The 20113-nt window shown below is 41.9% G+C and overlaps 2 protein-coding genes across 3 annotated transcripts in view; one reads left to right on the top strand and one right to left on the bottom strand.

Annotated features, from left to right (window-relative positions):
* Positions 1–222: 222 nt before the first annotated feature.
* LOC128340177 (uncharacterized) lies at positions 223–5062 on the bottom strand. Its single transcript, XM_053285019.1, has 2 exons — positions 4537–5062; positions 223–1551 (listed from the first exon to the last, which is right to left on the bottom strand). The coding sequence occupies exons 1-2, from the start codon at positions 4692–4694 to the stop codon at positions 882–884; spliced, it is 828 nt and encodes a 275-aa protein (XP_053140994.1). The 5' UTR covers positions 4695–5062; the 3' UTR covers positions 223–881.
* A 2285-nt stretch (positions 5063–7347) lies between these two features.
* CPT1A (carnitine palmitoyltransferase 1A) overlaps positions 7348–20113 on the top strand; it is a 72089-nt gene continuing 59323 nt past the window's right edge. Inside the window, exon 1 of one of the 2 annotated variants that reach the window (XM_053289830.1) lies at positions 7348–7551. The gene's annotated coding sequence lies outside the window, so the exon portion shown is untranslated. The remainder of the gene's footprint in view (positions 7552–20113) is intronic. The other variant, XM_053289833.1, reaches the window with a different exon arrangement.

Genomic DNA, 20113 nt, shown 5'->3' with positions numbered 1-20113 from the left:
CTGTTTTTGCATATTGACAGATTTATAGAAAAACCTATTAACATAAGTAGATGAGTAAGTACACAGAACAATTCCAGTACCTTTGACCTACATTCTTGAGCAAGTGTTACAGTTCAGTTAATACCAGTCTAGTTTTCAAAAAGGTTACCAGAAGGTGCTTCACTATGGTAACATCCTTATATCGAACTGCAATTGCCTGTTGCAAGATAAGACAGGAAAATGTGAAGAAAACCTTGTTTAATAAGTATGACATCATTGTGTCATTTTAACCAGTTGAACAAGAGAAACACCTGTCTGCTTAGAAGACAGAATGAATGAACATTATCTGAAAACATCTGACATATAAAGTAACCCAAGATGAAACCTCTATCCACATTAAACTGATTGCTTTTACTAATGTGGACACTTCATTGTTGTGTTGTGAGCCGCCCAAAGAACAATTTGTTATGGGGTGGCTAACAAAGTTTATTATTTCTTGTTTACACAGTCAAACAGGTGTTATTGACTGGTTTGTTTTATCTAGACATCGGGTCCTTCCCAATGACCTGAGATGGCTGAATTTTATTATCAATGTTGTTATTATTATAGATATCGTTGCAGAATATAGGCTGTTCCCAGTAAAGTTGTTTTTTGTAATTGGCTGATGGTGATTTCTGTGGCCCCTATAGTACTGAGGTGCTCTTCAAGGCCTTTTGGAATTGCACCTAGGGTGCCAATTACTACTGGGATTATTTTGGTCTTCTTCTGCCACAGCCTTTCAATTTCAATTTGTAGATCTTTGTATTTTGTGATTTTTTCTATTTCTTTTTCTTCTGTTCTGCTATCCCCTGGTATTGCTATGTTGATTATTTTAACTTGTTTTTCTTTCTTCTCGACTACAGTTATATCTGGTGTATTGGCAGATGTTTGTCTGTTTGTAGTCGGAAGTCCCATAATATTTTTGCATCTTCATTTTCTACAACCTTTTCAATTTTATGGTCCCACCAATCTTTGACTACAGGTAGCTTGTACTTTTTGCAGATGTTCCAGAGTATCATCCCTGCTACCTTGTCATGCCTTTGTTTGTAGTCAGTCTGTGCGATCTTTTTACAACAGCTGATTAGGTGGTCCACTGTTTCATCTCCTTCTTTACAAAGGCGGCACTTGCTGTTTGTTGTTGATTTTTTGACTTTTGCTCTTATTGCATTTGTTCTTAGTGCCTGTTCTTGTGCAGCCAATATTAAAACCTCTGTTTCTTTCTTCAAGTTGCCATTCTTAAGCCATTGCCAGGTCTTAGTGATGTCTGATTTTCCACTTATATTGTGCAAATATTGACCATGCAGTGGCTTATTTTTCCATTTTTCTGCTCGGTTCTTGACTTGTTCTTTCTTGTAGGCCTGCTTTGTTTCATTGGTGTTGAATAGTTTCTTGTTATTGACCATTTTAAGTGCATCTTCTTCACTGTCCTTGATATATTCTTCAATGCCTCTTTTCTCCTCCTCTACTGTTTGATGGACTTGCAGCATTCCTCTTCCACCTGAGCTGCGAGGGAGGTATAGCCTATCTACATCACTGCAGGGTTGCAGAGAATGATTGATGGTTATTATTAATCATCATCATCATCATCAATGCTTGTCTGCATACATGGGATAACTGAAGTCATACTTTATTGTGGACTAATAAGAGCCAGCGTGGTATAGTGGTTAGAGTGCTGGACTAGGACCGGGGAGACCCGAGTTCAAATCCCCATTCAGCCATGATACTTGCTGGGTGACTCTGGGCCAGTCACTTCTCTCTCAGCCTAACCTACTTCACAGGGTTGTTGTGAGGAGAAACTTAAGTATGTAGTACACTGCTCTGGGCTCCTTGGAGGAAGAGTGGGATATAAATGTAAATAAATAAATAAATAAACAATTCTTACAAAATGTAAGAATTGTGCTAAGAAGGCAGGCCATTGAACTCAACCTCAGTGCATAATTGTTGCTAGGATGAAACAAATTATAACAAACCTTGAAAGTAGTAGTGGATGACAAAATCCATACTACGTCTGCTTTAATCATAGATTCCCAAGGAAAATGTACGTGTCCAAAACATACCCTCCAGTATATGTAGAGGGTGATGGGCACACTATTTTAAAAGTCAAGTTGACATAAAAATAATAGTCCTGCAAATGTTTGAATTAAACAGTCATGACTACCAGAAATAGTACTGCTTATGGGGATCAGGTACAGCTAATGTCTGTTGCATTGTGTCCATGCAGTTCATATTATAGTGATAAATCTAAACTAATAGCACTAGCAATCTAGCTACTTCTATGGGATGCATGCACAGCTTTTAAAAAATTATTATTTTATTTTCTTCAAAATATACTTCCTCAAAACTCAAGTTTTCCCCTTAGATATTACAGATCTCTTTATGTTTGTCACAAAGCATCTCATTTCCTATTAAAATTGTCCAAATTCTAAAATTCAAGACACACTAGCAAGGTTGTGAGATCTAGACTGCAAGTAAATGGATTCCCATTTATAAGCATCCTGAACTGGTCTGAACTGGTTCAATTTGAACTGGGCCCCGTTCAATTCAAACTCAGATCAGCCCCCTTTTTGAGGGGTCTGTCTGTTTTGAGCTTGAACTGGTCAAACTGGGCCACTTTCAGTCAACCAGGTTCGATCTGAACCAGTTCTGCACACCCCTAGCTGTGACAAAGGGTCCTTACAGATGGCAATGAACTGCACAAGTTCAAAGTGCTGTCTTACTGACTGTACACACGGTATACTACAGGATTCTATGCTGCTTCCCATTGGGATCTTACTCTTTGGACACATGCTGATCAGATCCCCTGTGTGATTTTTGCAGTGCCACCTGCCAGCCAGCACTTGCATTCTGAGAAAAACCAGCAGTAACCACAAAAGCAGTATTGAAAAGTTCTTTTCAGAATGCAAGTGCCAGCTGGCAGGTGGTGTTGCAAAACATGTGCACCACCCAGAGCCTTTGGATGGGGTGGTATAAAAATAAAATAAATAAATAAAAATCACACAAGGTCTCTGATCTGTGTATGGTCAGAAAGTTAGATATAGACAGGAATAGGTGCAGAAGTCTATTGGAGCAGGTGTATGGTTAGTAAGATAGTGCTTTGACGTTGCACAGAAGTTTTCAGCATTGGGCAATTTATTGCCATCTGGAAAGACCAAGGAAGTCTGAAAATGAGAATATATTAAAGGCTAAGAAGGTATTCATCTCTAGCTCTCTTTGGGCCAAGGTCAATGCTCTAACCAATTACTGTTGTGCATTATCACTGTACTTATACAAATTTAAGATGTACATAGAATAGTAGTTCTTATTCACACATTATGTTTAACACATGTAGAATCTCAAAGTGCTGGCATTATTCACAAGTTACATCAACATATGTTGATGTAACTTGTGAATAATGCCAGCACTTTGAGATTCTACATGTGTTAAACATAATGCATATTAGTACACTTCCTATCAATGACCTGCATTTCAGGTGGTCTATACTTAGGTTATCGTTTAAAATGAACACATGTTCGGTCATTCACACAAAAATACGTACAAGTGGACTCTGTGTTACTTTGCTGGGTTAAGACCAAAATAAAGTATCTATCTGTACATGTGGATGGACACAAGTGAAACATAAGATCTGAACATTGCTGCCCCGAGGCTTTGGAACACACTTCCTGCTGAAATAAGAGCCTCCCCATCTCTTACAACTTTAAAAAAGGCAGTCAAGACACATTTGTTCACCCAGGCTTTTAATTATATGTTGTTTTGATTTTTAATAGTTCTAACCTTTTAAATTTTAAATTGTTGTAATGTTTTAACCTTTTAATAGTTTTTATTATTTTAGCAATAGCTATTATTATTTTGTTGTAAACCACCCAGAGACTTGCGTTTTGGGTGGTATACAAGTATGCTAAACAAACAAAACAAACCAGGGCTGGACTAGAACCCTCTATAGAGGGTAGGTTGTATATATGTTGTTTGTACACACACACATCTTTGTGTGTGAATGACTGCACATGCATTCATTTAAAAAGTTGAACCTGGGCTGGCTCTGGCTCAGAGAAATGCAGGCTACAGACAGGAAGTGTACTGCTGTATCTGTGTTCAACTTAACATATGAATAACTGTATGTATGTACAGATCTGTACATGCATACACTGTACACAGATTGTACATGGAGACATAATGTCTGAATAGGACTTAGGCCTCTTGCATTTCCCAACACTACTGTTTAACATTTTCTCTGTACCCACAAATGAACTTGCTAACTGTGGCTAGCATTTCATACATCTGATAAAGTGAGCATGAAAGCTTATGCTACAATAAATGTGTTGGTCTTTTAAGGTGCCAGGTCATTATGACCCTGAGCTGGAATATATTTTACTCCATGTACAACAATGACTTACATACACAGAAGCTATATTTTGGGATTACCAGTTCAAAACAAAGACAGTGTGATCTGAAAGGCCTAGCCTTTCCACAGCAGTTGTTTCCACTGTAGTTTCCACTAGAAAACCCAACAAATCATCCTACCTTTTAAAACAACCTGTCAATCTTACCCTCCAGATACCAAGCACCTCCTTGGCACGTTTCTTGCTTCTGATGTATTTGAAAAAGTTTTTGTTATTCCCCTTGATGCTTTTAGCTAAATGTCCCTCAAACACTCTTTTTGCCTTATTGTCACGTTGCATTTCTTTTGCCAGAGTTTGTGTTCCTTTCTGTTCTCTTCATTTGAGCAGGCCTTCCAATTTCTGAAGGAAGTCTTCTTCCCCTTTACAGCTTCCTTGACTTTATCTGTTAGCCATTCTAACTTGGCTTCTACAGTTAGTATTGTGGTTTTAAGTAAACTCCATGCATTCTGGAGAAAGTGACTCTCCTGATTTTCCCTTTCAGTTTTCTTATCATCAAATTCCTCATTTTAGAGAAGTTTCCTCTTCTGAAATTCAAAGTATCTGTGTTAGACTTCCATGGTGATTCTCTCCCCGCATGTATGCTGAATTTGATCGTGCTATGGTCATGTTCCCTAAAGGTTCCACAGCACCAACATCTCGCAGCAGGTCCTGGGGTGCCACTCAGGATTAAGTCCAAGGACACCTTCTCTCTGGTTGTTTCCAAGACCAACTGTTCTAGGGCACAGTCATTCAGTGTATCTAGAAATTTGGTGTCAGTCTTTGTCATTACCCAACTGTGAATTTACTCAGTCTGTGTGTGGGTAATTTGAAACCACACATTATTGCTGTTCTGTCTCTCCTTGACGCCTCCCTGATTTCCCTCTGCTACTCCCAGTCACTGTCAGTGTTTTGATCTGGAGGGCGATAGCATGTCCCCAGTATCACATGTCCTCTCAGACCTTGTATTACCCACAGAGTTTCTGTGGAGGACTCCGGACCTCCTAGGTTTTCTAGCTTGTTAGATTCTATCCTTTCTTTAACATACAGTGCTACTCCACCCTCAAGTCACCCCTCCCTGTCCTTTCTATAAACTCTATAGACAGGACAGGGAGGGGCGACTTGGAGGGATAACAGTGCCCCACTGGTTTTCACTGTCCCACCATGTTTCTGTTACGTCCAGTATATCTACTTTTTCTTTAGAAACCAACCAAGCACTCCAGCTTGCCCATCTTGGCTCAGAGGCTTCTGGTATTGGCATATAAGCCATTTAATTAATTAATTAATTTCTGTATGTAAAGTGCTTTGGGAACTCTGGTTGAAAAGCGGTATATAAATACACGTCGTATTCGTATATGCTGAATCTCTTACCTGGTGTATGCTGTCTTTTAGCTGTTTGATCTCTTTGACCAGCTAGCACAGCCTTCTGTCTGCATTTTATGTGGTTCTGCTCTGTCCCATTCTGTTTTATCTGAATCTTTTACACCCTCATACCTAAAGGGATGGCATCAGCTGAACCAGATGCCCAGCTCTTGCTGGCTATTCCCCAGGCGTCATTTTAAAAGCTGCTCTGCAACCTTTTTGATTTCAATCGCCAGCAGTCTGGTTCCATCTCGGTTCAAGTGGAGCCTGTCCTTTTTGTACAGGCTTTGCTTGCCCCAAAATGTATCCCAGTGCCTAACAAATCTAAAAGCCTCCTCCTGTCATGACCATCTCATCCACACATTGAGACCTCTCAACTCTGTCTGTCTCGCTGACCTGCACATGGAACACGTAGCACTTCAGAGAACATGATCCTTGGAGTGCTGGACTTCAGTCTGCTACCTAGCAGCCTAAATTTGGCTTCCAGGACCTCCCAACTACATTTCCCAACATACAGATAAAGTAAATGAATTGCTGCCTTGGACAAAGCTGCATCTGTCCTGACTGCCAACATGGGAACCCTTAATTAATTAATTAATTAATTCCCTGCTACCTGAGCAAAGAAGCACCTGTTTGCACCTACTGAGCAAAGAGGCACCCTGCTACCTAAGCAAAGTGGTTATTCTCTTTATTGAGCAGGGGGAGAGCAACTGGCCCTATCCAGCCCCAGTACAGCATCCCTTCCGTGGCTGCTGTTGGTATCTGTTTTTTTAAGATTGTGAGCCCTTTGGGGACAGGGAGCCATTTTTATTTTATTTTATTTACATTTATCTATGTAAGCCGCTTTGAGAACTTTGTTGAAAAGTGGTATATAAATATTCGTCGTCATATTAAGTACTATTGAAAAGTTGCCATCCTGGAGCAGTCATTCTGTAGTGCTGCCAGAGCAGAGGCTCAATTCCGATTGTACATTCAATGCACTTCCGTGAGCCTTTCACCTATACGGATTCCTTTGCCCCTTTCATGTCAAAGCCTGTGTCCTCCCGCTAGCCGAGGGCCTCCTCCATCGGGGTGCAGACCAGGCATCTTCCAGAGCGAACTCCCCGTGCTTTTCATAGACGTGAAGCTCAAAGACAGAACTTTCCCCGGTGCCGTTTCCTCCGCCGCTGCAGCAGTGTGCCGCGAAAAGTGCTCGGGCGTCTCCCTTTCATAGAACTCCTAGAGCAGCAGATCCACGCCTCGGGAACAGCTCCGTCCCATCTAGCAGAAGCCTCCCTCTATATCCACGCTTCAGAGAACAGCCACCCTCTTCTAACGCTGCGCGGAGTTGATAAGGAGAAGCTTCCTCCTTTTTTCAGCGGGGGCGGCTCTGTCAGTGCCGGGCTGAGAGGTGAAGAAGGAGGAGGAGAAGCAGCAGGAGGAGGTGGCGGCGGCCACAGCAATTGCTTAGTTGCCTGGCTGGCAGGCTCCGCCCATCCCAGAGCGCGCCTCCGCCGCGCCTTCTCCTTGGTTTTCTCCTTGCTAGACCGCACGCTCGGCCCACCCCAGCAGCCCAACCTCCTCCTGCGGCCCAGTGACGCCGCGCGGCTCTCTGTCTTCCCTCTCCTCTAGCCACCGCCCCTCCTGGCCCTGCCCCCTCTGCTGGCAGGTCGGCCAATCCGGAACCAGCCGGTAGCCGCGGCACTCCAGGGAGCTGCAGTGCGCGCGGGCTCCCTTCGCATTTCTCCTCTGCTTCTCCTTCGCATTCGCCCGCGGAGGAGCCCTGGACCTCGCCCCTCTCTCTCCTCGCAGAACCGCCGTAAGTGGCACCTCCTTGCCCGTCCCCTGTGCCTTTCCGTTCTTCTCCCCCGCTCCTCCTCCTGGGGAGGTGCACGCAGGCAGTGTCCCGGTAAAAGGTAGCGTGGAGAGGGGTTTGCCTGGCATGGCGTGTAAGGAGGCATTGCATGAAGGGCTGTGGCAGGTGCTCGCGGGGGGGGGGGCGGGGCGCATGCCTCCAGGCGCGTGTTCCGCGCTCTCGACGAGGGCTGTCTAGAGGACAACGTGTGCACGACTCTGTTCTCATGCCAGCTCCTTCCTTGTCTGCTCCTTCGTTGCTCTTAACAAGGAACTAAGACATCTTAGGGGGGAATCTTCAGCGCACGAAGCTTCATGGTGTGCCCCCGCCCCCCGCAGTTCCTCTGAAGAAAGGAGTGGGCTCCCCCCTCTCCCGCTCCCCTCTCGCTCCCCTTGCACGAGTTCCAAGAGGAGAAGCATGAATGAAAACAGGCGTTTCCCTCAGAGGAGCGCTGACTCTGTCCAGCTGATTCAATGCCATCTATGACAAATCTGTTTTGGTTTTTCCCCCGTTTTGTTTCTTCTCTCCCCCCCCCCCCCCGCTTCAGGCAGTCCTTGGCACATCCCACCTGTGCAACTCTCTTCTTCCCCTACACACCCTTTCTGCTATTAGTGCCAATCTATTTACTGGGAAACGTGCATTTTACTCAACTAGGAGAAATATTATCTGCTTATAGATTATAGATGCTTTAGCCTGTTGAAATGTATCATTCTCCCAAAGAGTTGCAAGCTTTAATTGATTTAACTGGTAATCTATTTATTTTTCACAATTCATATCCTGTCTTTCTAAAAGACTCTACCAGAGGCAGCTCTAGTTCATTTCTTGTGAATGTGTAACTTGATTTTAAACCATCTGAAAGCAATGGAGGTATGAGGATGTAGAGTGGGATCAGGAAATTAATACACCATCTCTGGGCATTGTGTAGTGGTAAATCTATGCCTTTTAAGCAGTTTGCACACAAAACCTGGTGCTTGCAGCTGTGTAGATTGCTGAGAAGAGCTTGAACTTACAGGGACTTGTAAAGCAACTTTTGATGCTGAGGAAATATATGACGTGCAAAATTTGAGTTTAAGGAAGTATATATATATATGTATGTGACCATGTAATTTAGCTGTGGTTTTAAAAAAAGGCTTCTTACTCAGCTCTTGTGAGCAGCTTCTAAAGCTTCATGCAACAGTTGACCCTGATCATGGCCCTGTGCATTTGGGGTAAATTGCTCGAAACCATGTGGTAGTTCTTGTATAACTGGAATAGTTAGGTGAAGTAGAACCAGAATCCTTCGTTAAATCTTAACTGGAAAGTGTGTCTAGTACTTGTTAGAATTCTTTACTAGGCATATGCTACACTGCTTTTGTGGCCTGCAGTTTTTAGGAAGTATTTCTCTGTAGGCAAAGTAAAAAGTGACTGTAGTCCCATGTGTTGTGTTGACATACAGCCAGTTCCCCAAATGCCTCAGTTCTTATTTCTGCTCCTGACTTTCAAGCCATGCTCTTTCTCCTTGTATTCAGATGACATAAATTAAGGATCAATGGGTATCATAATCATTAGGAGGTTTCAAATGTGTGAGTCATGAAGCTTTGTCCTAAATTGGAGCAGAGGCAGATTGTGAACATTACACATTACACATTAGACATTCCCATTTCAAAGTGGGTTTGGAGTAGAATTCTTCTTTAGTTTGATATATTCCTTGATATATTAACAATTCTCAATTTAAGCCAGGAGCAGATGATCTAGAGCAGGTAAAGTAATCAGAAGGGAGTATCTTTTGGTCACGGGCTGGCTCCTTTTCCCCTCTCACCACCCAGTCACTGCAACTAGTCCCCATATATCTGGCATTAAAAGCTAAGAGTTTTTAGGTTGGTGTTGTGCACTCTTAAGCATGCCTGAGTCCTGGCCACCTCTTATTTGGGAAATGAAGGACTGATTATTAGGGATGTGCATGGAACCGGTTCGAACAGTGTGTGGTTCTGCCAGTTCGACGGTGGGGAGGTGCAGGTTTAAGGGTGGGGGAGGATCATTGTGCCCTTAAAGCTGCACACACACCCCGCCATCAAACTGGCCTCCGCCGGTTCCCTGCACATCCCTACTGATTATGGGGAAAACCTATCTAAAAGAAATCAAGGCACAATGAAGTTCAGTGCAACTTGTAATATTAATCACTAGGATGTAGAATCAAAATTCATAGTTGTGGGAATCTGTTCATGTGAGCTTGAAAACTTGAGAGAATGAGAGACTAGTGCATCTTTGCAAAAGTGAATTAAAGTTCTTTCTGAGGGGGTATTATATATTTTATGGCATTATATATTAAATCCACTCCAATAGTCAAGAATAAAATTTTACAAACTCTACCAGAAGCCTTTTGAAGTCAAGAAAAATGTCATTTGATCCTCTTGTAAGTGGAAAAAACAAATAGTATTTGAGGAGGCAGTGCCCACTCGTGTAGAGAGATATGACTACAACAGTGGATTGTTGGAAAAGGACCATAAGTGCACAGTTGTGTTAAGATAGGTGGGCAACATGCAGCATCCATGCTGTTATCAACATCAAGTGGGAAGGGATAAAGTTACTTTATAACACTGAGGAGGAAAGAAGTGATACTAATCCTAGACATTATTCATACCTTTGAAGACGCTTTCTACTTTGGGGTACAAGTGGCCCTCATTATCCACAGTTCTGGCACCCACAGTTTCACGTTGGGCCATGTATACCGACCTCATTATCTGCGGATCTAAAAATAGTTGAAATCTGGCTATCCGCAGTTCCTAAGTGGCTAGAAATGACTTCCGAAATAATTTCCAGCCACCATTTTGCTGAATGGAGCCATTTTGTGGCTCTTTCTTAAGGATGTGCATGAACTGGTTCAGCGCTCCTTTTGTGAAGTGTCGAACCGGTTCAGAAGTCCGGTGTTTGAGCCGGTTCAGAGGTGGGGGGAGCCTTTAAGGGGCACGGAGGGTGCCCTTACGTGCCCCACCGCTTTTCCCCTGCTGGCACTCTCCCCAAAATCGTTGCTTCAGGGCTACAGCATACCTCCCTGCAGCCCTGGTCAACATCATACCAGAACTGGCCAACGCACATGCGTATGGCACGCACACGCATGCACACCGGCCACTTCCGGTACAATGCTGACCAGGGCTGCAGGGAAGTATGCTGCAGCTCCACAGCAACAATTTTGGGGGAAATCAGAGGGGGGAAAGCGGCGGGGCACTCTCCCTGCTCCTTAAAGGTCCCCACTACCTCCCGGGAGTAGACAAACCAGTTCGTGTACATCCCTACCCTTTTGTAAAATAAACAAACATTCCCACAATTTTTCACAGAAAAGTGGCAGAATTGGAGGGGGTGGGCATTGCTGGGAACCTGGAGAGCATGGCATGGTACATTATTGCTCTTATTTCTGCATTTTAAAGCCGGGGGGGGCTTTTTTGACCTCCAGGAACCTAACCTCTCAATTCCCATTCTCAAGCCCTCATTATCCATAGTTGTAGCCAAGAACTGAACCACTGTGGATAACGAGGGCCACCTGTACTTGGGATGTCAAATGGCACACACAACAAATATCACAAATAATGCATCTGTTAGGCTGTGTTTAGGGGGAATTTCACCATCTGGATGGCTATAACAGATTAAGCATGCATGTATTCTTCTAGCTTCAGTGTTTCTATGTATCTGTTTCCTCTCTTCTCTACACTGGCATTTCCTTGTGAATATTTTAAAACATAAAATATTTTTTACAGAAAGGGTGGTGTAGATTTTATAGTATTTGAGTTGAATTTTATTTATTTATATACCGCTTGGTATATACATCTCTAGGCAGTGTACGTAATCCAAATTACAATATAAAATAAAAACAATTAAAACCCTTTCACAGAATAAAAACACAAACAATTCACAATTTTAAAACAATTAAAATTTGTGATTAGCATGTGGGTGTAAGCTGCCTAGAGGCTTGTAGCATTTTCTGTTTATGTGAACTGTAATTAGAGAGATGTGAGCTTGAGGATGGATAGTCTGAGAAGAAGAATCCTCCCCCAGTTATGGAGTTAAAATACAACATAGCCTGAGTATTTTTAAGGTATTGTCTGTTGGGACAACAAGTGCTGGGAGCCTTTAACTTGCAACATTTAAAGTTCATATGCTTCCTAACTTGGACAACAGTTTAAACAGAAATATTAGATTGTCAGAACTTTGAAGCTGTCAATAGTCATCTGGTAAATTGTAGGAAGGGCCTACTAAGACTTCTTAATGATTAGACTTCGGGTTGATAGTTTTCCTTTTTAATCTAGATACTTCCCATTTCAAATCTCTCGACTTTGAGTTATTGTCGTTGATTTTTTTTTTTTTAGAAATACAGTCAAAGCATCAAACAAAAAAATAACAATATACAATCCCTTAAAACAATTTAAATACCTAGACGACAAAGGCTTTATTGCTGTGTGCACTTACATGGGAGTACTGTAAATCCCTTTGAAATAGTGGGCATTACTGCTGAGTAGAGATAGTTAGGATTGGGCTGCTCAATATCACTATAATCCTGAATTCAGCAAATAAGTAGTCAGGAGAAGGGGAAGTCTTCTTATCATCATCATCATCATCTAAAAGTTACTTGTGGAAGTTCTGCAGAACGATGTTGCAGCTCCTCCCACATGCCAGTATTACCCTATAAAACTCCAGTAGGAGCTCAGGGAGAGTGTGGGCTTCTCCCTATGTTGATCCCAAAGGCCAGGAAGAAACACATGGTGCTCCCTAAGCTCTGTGTGTGTGTGCTAACTTTTGTACTTAAATGCAATGGAGCTTCCAGTGGTTTAGTTATAATATAGTTTCCTTTTGAGAAGTATTTTCAGTGTGTACATTTTAAAAAAAACCCTCATCCATATAATTTGCAGTGTTGCTCAAGTAAAAACCATGAAACCGTATGTGTTAATTTTATACTTTTATAGATTGGAGAAGATCAAATTTGCTGGGTTAGTTTGTGTCTAAAAACAATGAACTTTCATCTTCCTTTTAGACTATTATGCCTTTTGAATGTGCAATTCATTCAAAATGTTTTATAGTTTTTCATGGTGCTTTCATTTTTAATACGAGCTGGGACACTGAAACAGAATCTGTAGTCTAGAGTGTGAAAGACAAAATGATCTTTTGTAGTCTAGTGGTGTGTTGTGCATCAGCGTAACCTTTTACCTACTTTTCTGAGTCTGCCATGTGATTTTTTCTGTGCTGTGGAGGAAGGGCGGGGTTTCAGGGAGTACACTGCTGTGCTGAAGTGCCTTTTAGATGACACATCTTATAGCCTAGTCAAACTAACTCACAAGATCTGGATGATAGGAGGGTGGGGATGTGAGGAGGAGTAGGAGGGCTGAAAAAGAGGAACTACTATTTCTGGAGCTCATTGTAGGACAAGCATGTTTTCTTGGCTTGTGCCAAACAAAAATGGTAAGGCCTGCCGGCCTGCCTGCAATATTGCTTCTGGAAAATATTCAGTTATGCAAAAGCTAAAGTAGCAGTTTCTACAGTAGCTGTGAATAATTTTCATTGTTCCAAAGCTGTAGGAAAACTTTTAATTTCATCTCTGATAATGCAATAATTAGGATAGCCATGCTATGGCATTACCTAGTAATCTTGCTGGAAAAAATGTTGAATATCTGGGGAGTGAAATTAAATATTTTATGAAATGGTGCCAAAAGAAATAGTCACAGCAGTCTAATAAGAATTCTACATAGTCAGCCCAAGTTGTGAGAGGTTAAGTTTGCTTCTCATATGGAGCATTATAAGTGAAGTATTGTTCACTGAGGACAAGTCTGAGGAAAGCTTCTGCTTTGAAGTGTTGTTTAAATGGTTAATGGCTATACTGTACTTAGAAAAAGAGTGCTTCGGCAGCATGTCATGTGGAACAGGTAGTATATTTCTCTTATGTGAGGGGGAAGAGTTGGATGATACTTTTGGGGGGGGGATATTAACCCCTTCTGTGAAGTAATCAAACAATCAACAAGGTGTGTGTGTGTGTGTGTGTTGGATGATACTTTTTTGGGGGGGATATTAACCCCTTCTGTGAAGTAATCAAACAATCAACAAGGGGTGTGTGTGTGTGTGTTCAGATCTATAGTCAGATCAAATGGTGCCCTTGTGCAGGGGTGGCCAACTTGAGGCTCTCCAGCTGCTGTTGGACTACAACTCTCATCACTCCCAGCTGCAATTTATTGTTATAACTCCCAGCATCCCCTGGTTGTGAATGGTTGCTCTATCTGCAAGGCTGCTATCCACACTGCCCTGGTAATGATGCAGTGGGGAGACCCCACACTCCATGGTGGCACTAATTCTGAAAGTAATCATGTCATACAGGTGGTCTTCCCACTACCAAATTACTCACGTGCCACAGGAATTGGACTTGGTGAAGTGGTAATCTGTAAGATGGATCTTAGTGTGCACAGAAGTTCTGAGCATTATGAAGAACACACAGGCCGACATCCTGACTAATGTAGCCTGGGTGCTCATACTCCTAATATCAATGCCCACACTGCACTAGTCCCAAAGTGCAAATATTTTCAGAGCTTGCCTGTGATCTGGAAGCTCCCAGAACCGAAACACATAAGTTGAGGGTGTTTCAGAAGTTCCCCCTCACAGGAATTCCCAGATGTTGTTGATTACAATTCCCAGAATCTCCAGCCAAAGGCCACTGCAGCTGGGGATGCTGGGAGTTGCAGTGAACACATCTGGGAATCCCTGTTAGTGGGAACACTGTTCTTGAGTATGCGCAAGCACCAAAATAATTTTCACTCGTGCGCAAGAGTGTCTTGTGCTTTGGGAATTGGATGGGTGCTTGTGTTTGGAATGGCCACACTGCGTTAGTCGGGATGTCAGCCACAGTAAAGGGAGAGCATTTGATTATTACTGTCAAGAGAAACACTCTTGACAGTGTTTCATCAAATCCTACTGTTGGGGCATGCTTCTTGTCTATATTACGTTTGCTCCTAAGAAGTATGCCCAAGGGAATAAAAAGAGAGTAAAAACTTACCAGCAGAATTGGGGCAGGGAGATGTCAACTGATTCAGTGGGAAGCCTCCTCTCCCCACCCTTCCTTTTCTTCTAGTGGTGGCCTGAGCCACCATGTCTGGATCTCCTCCTTTGGTTAGGTGGCATAGGCATCTCTGACACTGATTACTAGTGTATGTTTCCAGATTTGCAACTGGGCATTCTTCTCCAGTGAAGTAAAATAAATCCTGGAACATGTCTCATGCTGCAGCATAAAAGTGGACAGGTGCTGCTGTTCTGGTAGATGTAAATATGACAGAATTAATCTGAGTAGGTTAATGACTAATCATGTATGAAAAGGTACATGCAAACGAACCCTGTGAATACATCTACAGATGTTAGGTTTGAGCAAAGCTTTGCCATTTTTTAACATTTGCTTTTCTTGAAGGTTATGTTGAAAAGCGTGTTTTCATAGCTATATGGAATGGGGAGGCCACATACTCCAGAGTGGCATTACCTTTAGACTGAACTTGTAAAATAGCTAGTACTATTGTCCTCAAATGACTTGCCACATTGTACTTTTGTGTGTTTTCCTGCCAGCTAGGACTTCTGTTTGTCCATTGCCCAATGATATGGTGTGCAGGGATTGTGCAGAATCACTGAGAAGTTGGACTTAGTTCTCTAGGTTTGGCACTATAATCCTTAATGTACTAGGGTCCTGTTAGTAACTTCCAGGAAAGCAGATTTGGAATCTCCAATACATAACCCGTAGATTACTATCAACTTTTCACTCTGATTTGTACAAGCCTTTTCAGGTCAATATACATCTCAAACCCTTTTTTATTCTCTGATGTGTTTTATGTAGCTGTACCTGCCGCCTCCTTGCTCGGTTTCTTTCTTGCTTGCCTTATAGTCTTGAACAACTCCCATTTTTGTAGAATATGCCCTGATTTATTTAATCACTTTTTCACACTCAGCATCAAGTCTCTATGATCTTATTCTGTCTGTCTGTCTATCCATCTATTATATATTTAATTCTCTTAAACGTACCTATTACTAATCCCATGTGTGGCAGCTCTCGCAAGAGTTTGCAAGCAGCTGCCTGGATAGCAAAGGGGACGGGAGAGAAAATAGTGGGGAGCAGGAGGAGGCGGCTGCTGCCTGGAGTGGGTGGGCAGGCAGAGGTGGGGGGCGGCTGGCCAGCTGGCCTGCCAGCCAGAAAGTGTGGGGGAGGGGGGGAAGAAGCGGGCTGGCCGGCCCACTGTCCAGAAAGTGGGGGCAGAAGTGGGTGAGGGGGGAGAAGAAGCGAGCTGGCCAGCTATAAAGCTGGGTGGGGGGAGAAAAACAGGCAGTGGCGGTGTCTGGGCCAGCTGGAGGCGCAGATGTTCTGTGCCCAGTCAAGCTAGTTATTTTTATTTTTATTCCATTCAGCCACTTTATTTGGGTTCACAGCCATAACAATTAACATGAAGGTATGAAGATAACTTTGGCCCACTTCAAGATATGAAGATTCTGATACAGTACTGTATATGGTATAATGTTGAGCTTATCCTTTGCTTTTATACTGGATGTTTCATGTCTTTCCAGCCATGGCTCTTAAAATCCTGTAAATATATGAAGAAAATATAAAAACAAAGCTAATAAAATGCTGCAAAAACCTATTTTCCCATAAAAGCAAATTCAGCCATCGTTTTAAAATAAATTATTGTAAATACGCATGCTTTTCCTCCCCATTTTATTATTATTTATCAGCCACTTTTCAACAAAGTTCTCACAGCCTTTTACAAAGAAAAAGATTAGTTCCCCAAAGAACTTACAATCTACACCTGAAAGGGCTCACAAAAGGCCTGTTCCAAAAGGGCTCACAATCTGCCTACACACACACACACACACACACACACACACACACACACACGTCTCTTTGCCCCATTTAGCAGGGGTTAAAATGGAGTGTGCGTGGGTACATATAAATTGTATTAATGCTAAATTATAGGTACAGGGAGCAAGTAATGCCTTTCCAGTAGAAGTTTTATTTCATTGCACATGTCACTGCTTACTACATGGCACCATATAAAAGACCAAATGAGTAAAACCGATATATAAAATGCAGTGGAGGAATAAAAACTTGAGGTTCCACAAAGAACGGCAATTGGAAACTAAATCTGAAAAACAAGGCTTTGGGGGAGCATTCATTTTACTCCATCTACTTTCAGTATTGAATTATTTGAATACATTATGCATCTTATTTGAATACACTTGGCCCTAAATTTGGCAAACATTGTGGAGGTTTTAGCCCCCAAACCCTTAAACTGAGAGAATTCAAAAATTGGTTTGGAACCTACAGCTTTAAATGCATTTAAAAAAAACAAAAACCTGCAGGAAATCATGTGTAGATCTCCTAGTTCAAGATCTGTATGTAGTAATAGTGTTGAATATTTACATTCACAGAGCGATTTTCAGACAGCGGAATAAAAAGGCACAGTAATGGGCTTTATCCCCATGGTTTAATAGGGTAGTTGCAGGTTTTCTAGATCTGACTCACTACATAGTACTTTGTGCCTTCTGTGCTAAAGGTGAACTGTTGGCTTATTGATCAGGGGCATGCTAGGTTAAAAAATAACCTTTGTTTTTTGTAATAGAAATGTCATAAAGATATTTGCATATGTTAATGAAGGTTGCATAGTGCAATTTTTTGTTTTGTTTCAGATATCAATCTGTTGTATTGGATATTGCAGTGTGGATGTTTTTACATGTTTGAACTCTTGTTACAGTTCAGTAAAACATTGAATTAAGGAAGCTGGTGGATCCAAACTATAAATAGCTTTTAAGAAAGATGTTCTACCCCCTCCTTACAATTTTTGACATTATGTAGTTTACAAATATCTTTCCCAGTTTTTTTCTATCCCCTGCCACTGAGACTGACCTTTCCTCCCCAAACCAGCCTCTGCTCGCTGTGATGGTTGTTGGGTGTTGGGGAGTTGAGAAAAGAAAGGAAGGATAGAGGGAAGAAGACAGAGAACAGAAGGGGAGAGGAAGGAGAGAAGAGAAGGAATACACACCTTTGCACCAGTAGATGTGGGTAAATCAAAAGGATTCTTATTCTAAGAATAATTCAAGGAACTTGTCCCAGATTTCTGACCATTTATCTGGTTTATTTATTTTTGAGGGCCCATTTTTCATGTGCCGCTAACTCAAGCAGGTCGTGCACCCTTTCCTCAATCCTAGGGGGAGTGGGAAATTTCCATTGCCACAATATTACTCTCTTGGCCACCAGTAAGCTTTTCCATAGCCATTGCTTAGAACTTGACTTTAGTCCCCAGTCAGCTGGGATATACCCCAGTACTGCATTCATGTCCTTCAGTTCAAGAGATGAATGTATCAATAAATTAATATGTGTAATAACCGCCTTTCAGAAACCTTGCACTGTGGGACAGTCCCAGAACATAAGCGTTAAGTCTGAGTGAGGATTATTGCATCTCCAGGAGTTAACTATTTGAGGCCAGTTTTAATACTGGCTACTGCAGTACGGATTGAATGGCCTCCAGACCAATGAAAAGATGGCACAATTGCAACAGTTCCTCCCAAGCACACAGTGTCTCCTCCACCCCACCCCCACCTGCACAATATCTTGCTTTGAGTAAAGAGAAAACTCTTCAAAAACAGGACAGATGTTACTGGCATGTTGAACTTCTGCAACTATGGAAATATCACTGAGTGAGAGAGAGATTTCACAAGCTCTGTTTTTATACTTTACTCTTCTGCTATTCGCCTAGCAAGGACTGTACACAGATACTTTGCCAAATGAGTTCATGTAGCTTCTGCGTTCCTTGCAATAGAATGGTCTGCATTTCTAAATTGAGGCGCATGCTCTGTAGTGCTGTGCCCTTTTACCTACTTTTTGGACAGACACGTGACTTCTTCAGAAATGCAGAGGCGGAGAAAGTGCTCTGCAGCAGACGATTAAAAATCTCTATACAGAGCAAGACAGTGATCTTAAGAGACAAAGACAATTTAGATTAAAGTTCTTTTTTTATTTCTTTTACCCAACTAGCTGCACATAATAGTGTGCTTGCATTTCATTATTTCTTGTCACAAATTTAAAGTTCTTTCCTTTTGAGAACTGCATAGAAGCCTCATGTTCTAAGCAGATATTTCTTGGGCTATATCAGAGTTGCATTTTACTTCTCTTGTATTTGTCCATGAGCATGGAAGAACAGCACAGGAGCTTGTGACTATATCCTTTGAGAACTGTTTTGGCTAAAGAGAAGCATTCCGTTACGGAGGTGCGGAAAGCAATTGTTTCAGTAACCATGGCTGACATCCGGCTACATTACTCATGTGTAGTCTCATTGAAATTAATAGAACTACTTCAAAGTAATGTAGTCTGGATGTCAGCCAGTGTCTTCAAGTCCTATTTTTTTTTGTCATGAAGTGTATAAATTTTAAATATAACTTTAATGGAAGCATGCCTCAGTGCTTTCCATAATGTACTGCTGTTAAAGTATTGCATTTCTGACCAGTACCATCTGGAATCTTGACCCCACAACCATCCCAATAATTCCAGCAATAATTCAAAACCATAAAGCTCGAATTAGGACAATGTGTCAAACTGTATTAAGGGTCTAATATAGAAGTAGAGGCTTCTGTTTAAACTTGTATAGAGCTTGACTAATGCAAAATATATTTAAATTTTGTATTTGTTATAAAAGAAGGGCAAGCTGTTCCTGGCTATTTAATTTGAATCAATATATTAGATATAGGTATCCACTTTTGAGCACTAATTTACATGTGCAGACTGACAAGCAGAAACAATTCACATTTCTGTATTATTTAGAATATTTTACTGCTTGGTTTCTTGTCCCAAAGGGGCTCACAGTCTAAAAAAGACAGAAGAGAGACACTGGCTGTGCAATATGCTATGCCAGGATGAATGGTGACCATGCTAAATATGAGAACCAAAACATTAACCTAGTTATCGCAACATCTATATTGCCATTTCCAGTATTTTCTTGATGTTTTCCTGCCATCTTTCACAGCTGTACACCTTTCCCACTCCCCCCACCCTTGACTATGAAGGATTTCTGTGACTGGCTGTGACTAATGTTGTGAAGCCACATTGAAATTAGCTTAATCTGCCCAAATCTGTGTTAAATGCTAAGGTTTTAGGCCATAGTATAGTGGTAATGAATGAGCTGTGAGCCAGGAACTTCCTTGGTCCAATTTCACCTCAGGGACCTAGACAAGCCGCTATCTCTTAGGCTGCATACAAATGTATAATTAAAATCAGTGGCAGCTCAAGGCCTCTGTGTGCTTGAGGCATGAAGCCAAATGTTGCTCCATGTTTGTGTGCATCCTCCTACATTTTCTCTTTCTTTCTCTTAAAGTGGGGGCATCTGTTGCCTCACTAATTCTCCAGTAATCTGCTGCCTGAGGCAACCTCCTCACTCCACCTCATGGAAGGGCCACCCCGATTTAAAATAATCAATGTGTGTGTATTTTTCTCTCTTGGGCTGAACTAGGTTTCTTCTCGGGTTCATTGTGCAAAAAATGGACAGACTAGCAA

The sequence above is a fragment of the Hemicordylus capensis genome, chromosome 1 (assembly GCF_027244095.1).
Source record: "Hemicordylus capensis ecotype Gifberg chromosome 1, rHemCap1.1.pri, whole genome shotgun sequence".
Classification (NCBI taxonomy): Eukaryota; Metazoa; Chordata; class Lepidosauria; order Squamata; family Cordylidae; genus Hemicordylus; species Hemicordylus capensis.
This window is presented reverse-complemented; position numbering and strand designations above follow the sequence as displayed.

What these genes read in the sequence shown, in the direction of transcription:
- LOC128340177 (XM_053285019.1), bottom strand. Translation starts at nt 4,694, where the DNA reads ATGCAACGTGACAATAAGGCAAAAAGAGTGTTTGAGGGACATTTAGCT. An exon ending in TTGACAGGTTGTTTTAAAAG is followed by an intron (nt 1,552 to 4,536) that starts GTAGGATGATTT and finishes GCAACCCTGCAG; the next exon opens with TGATGTAGATAGGCTATACC.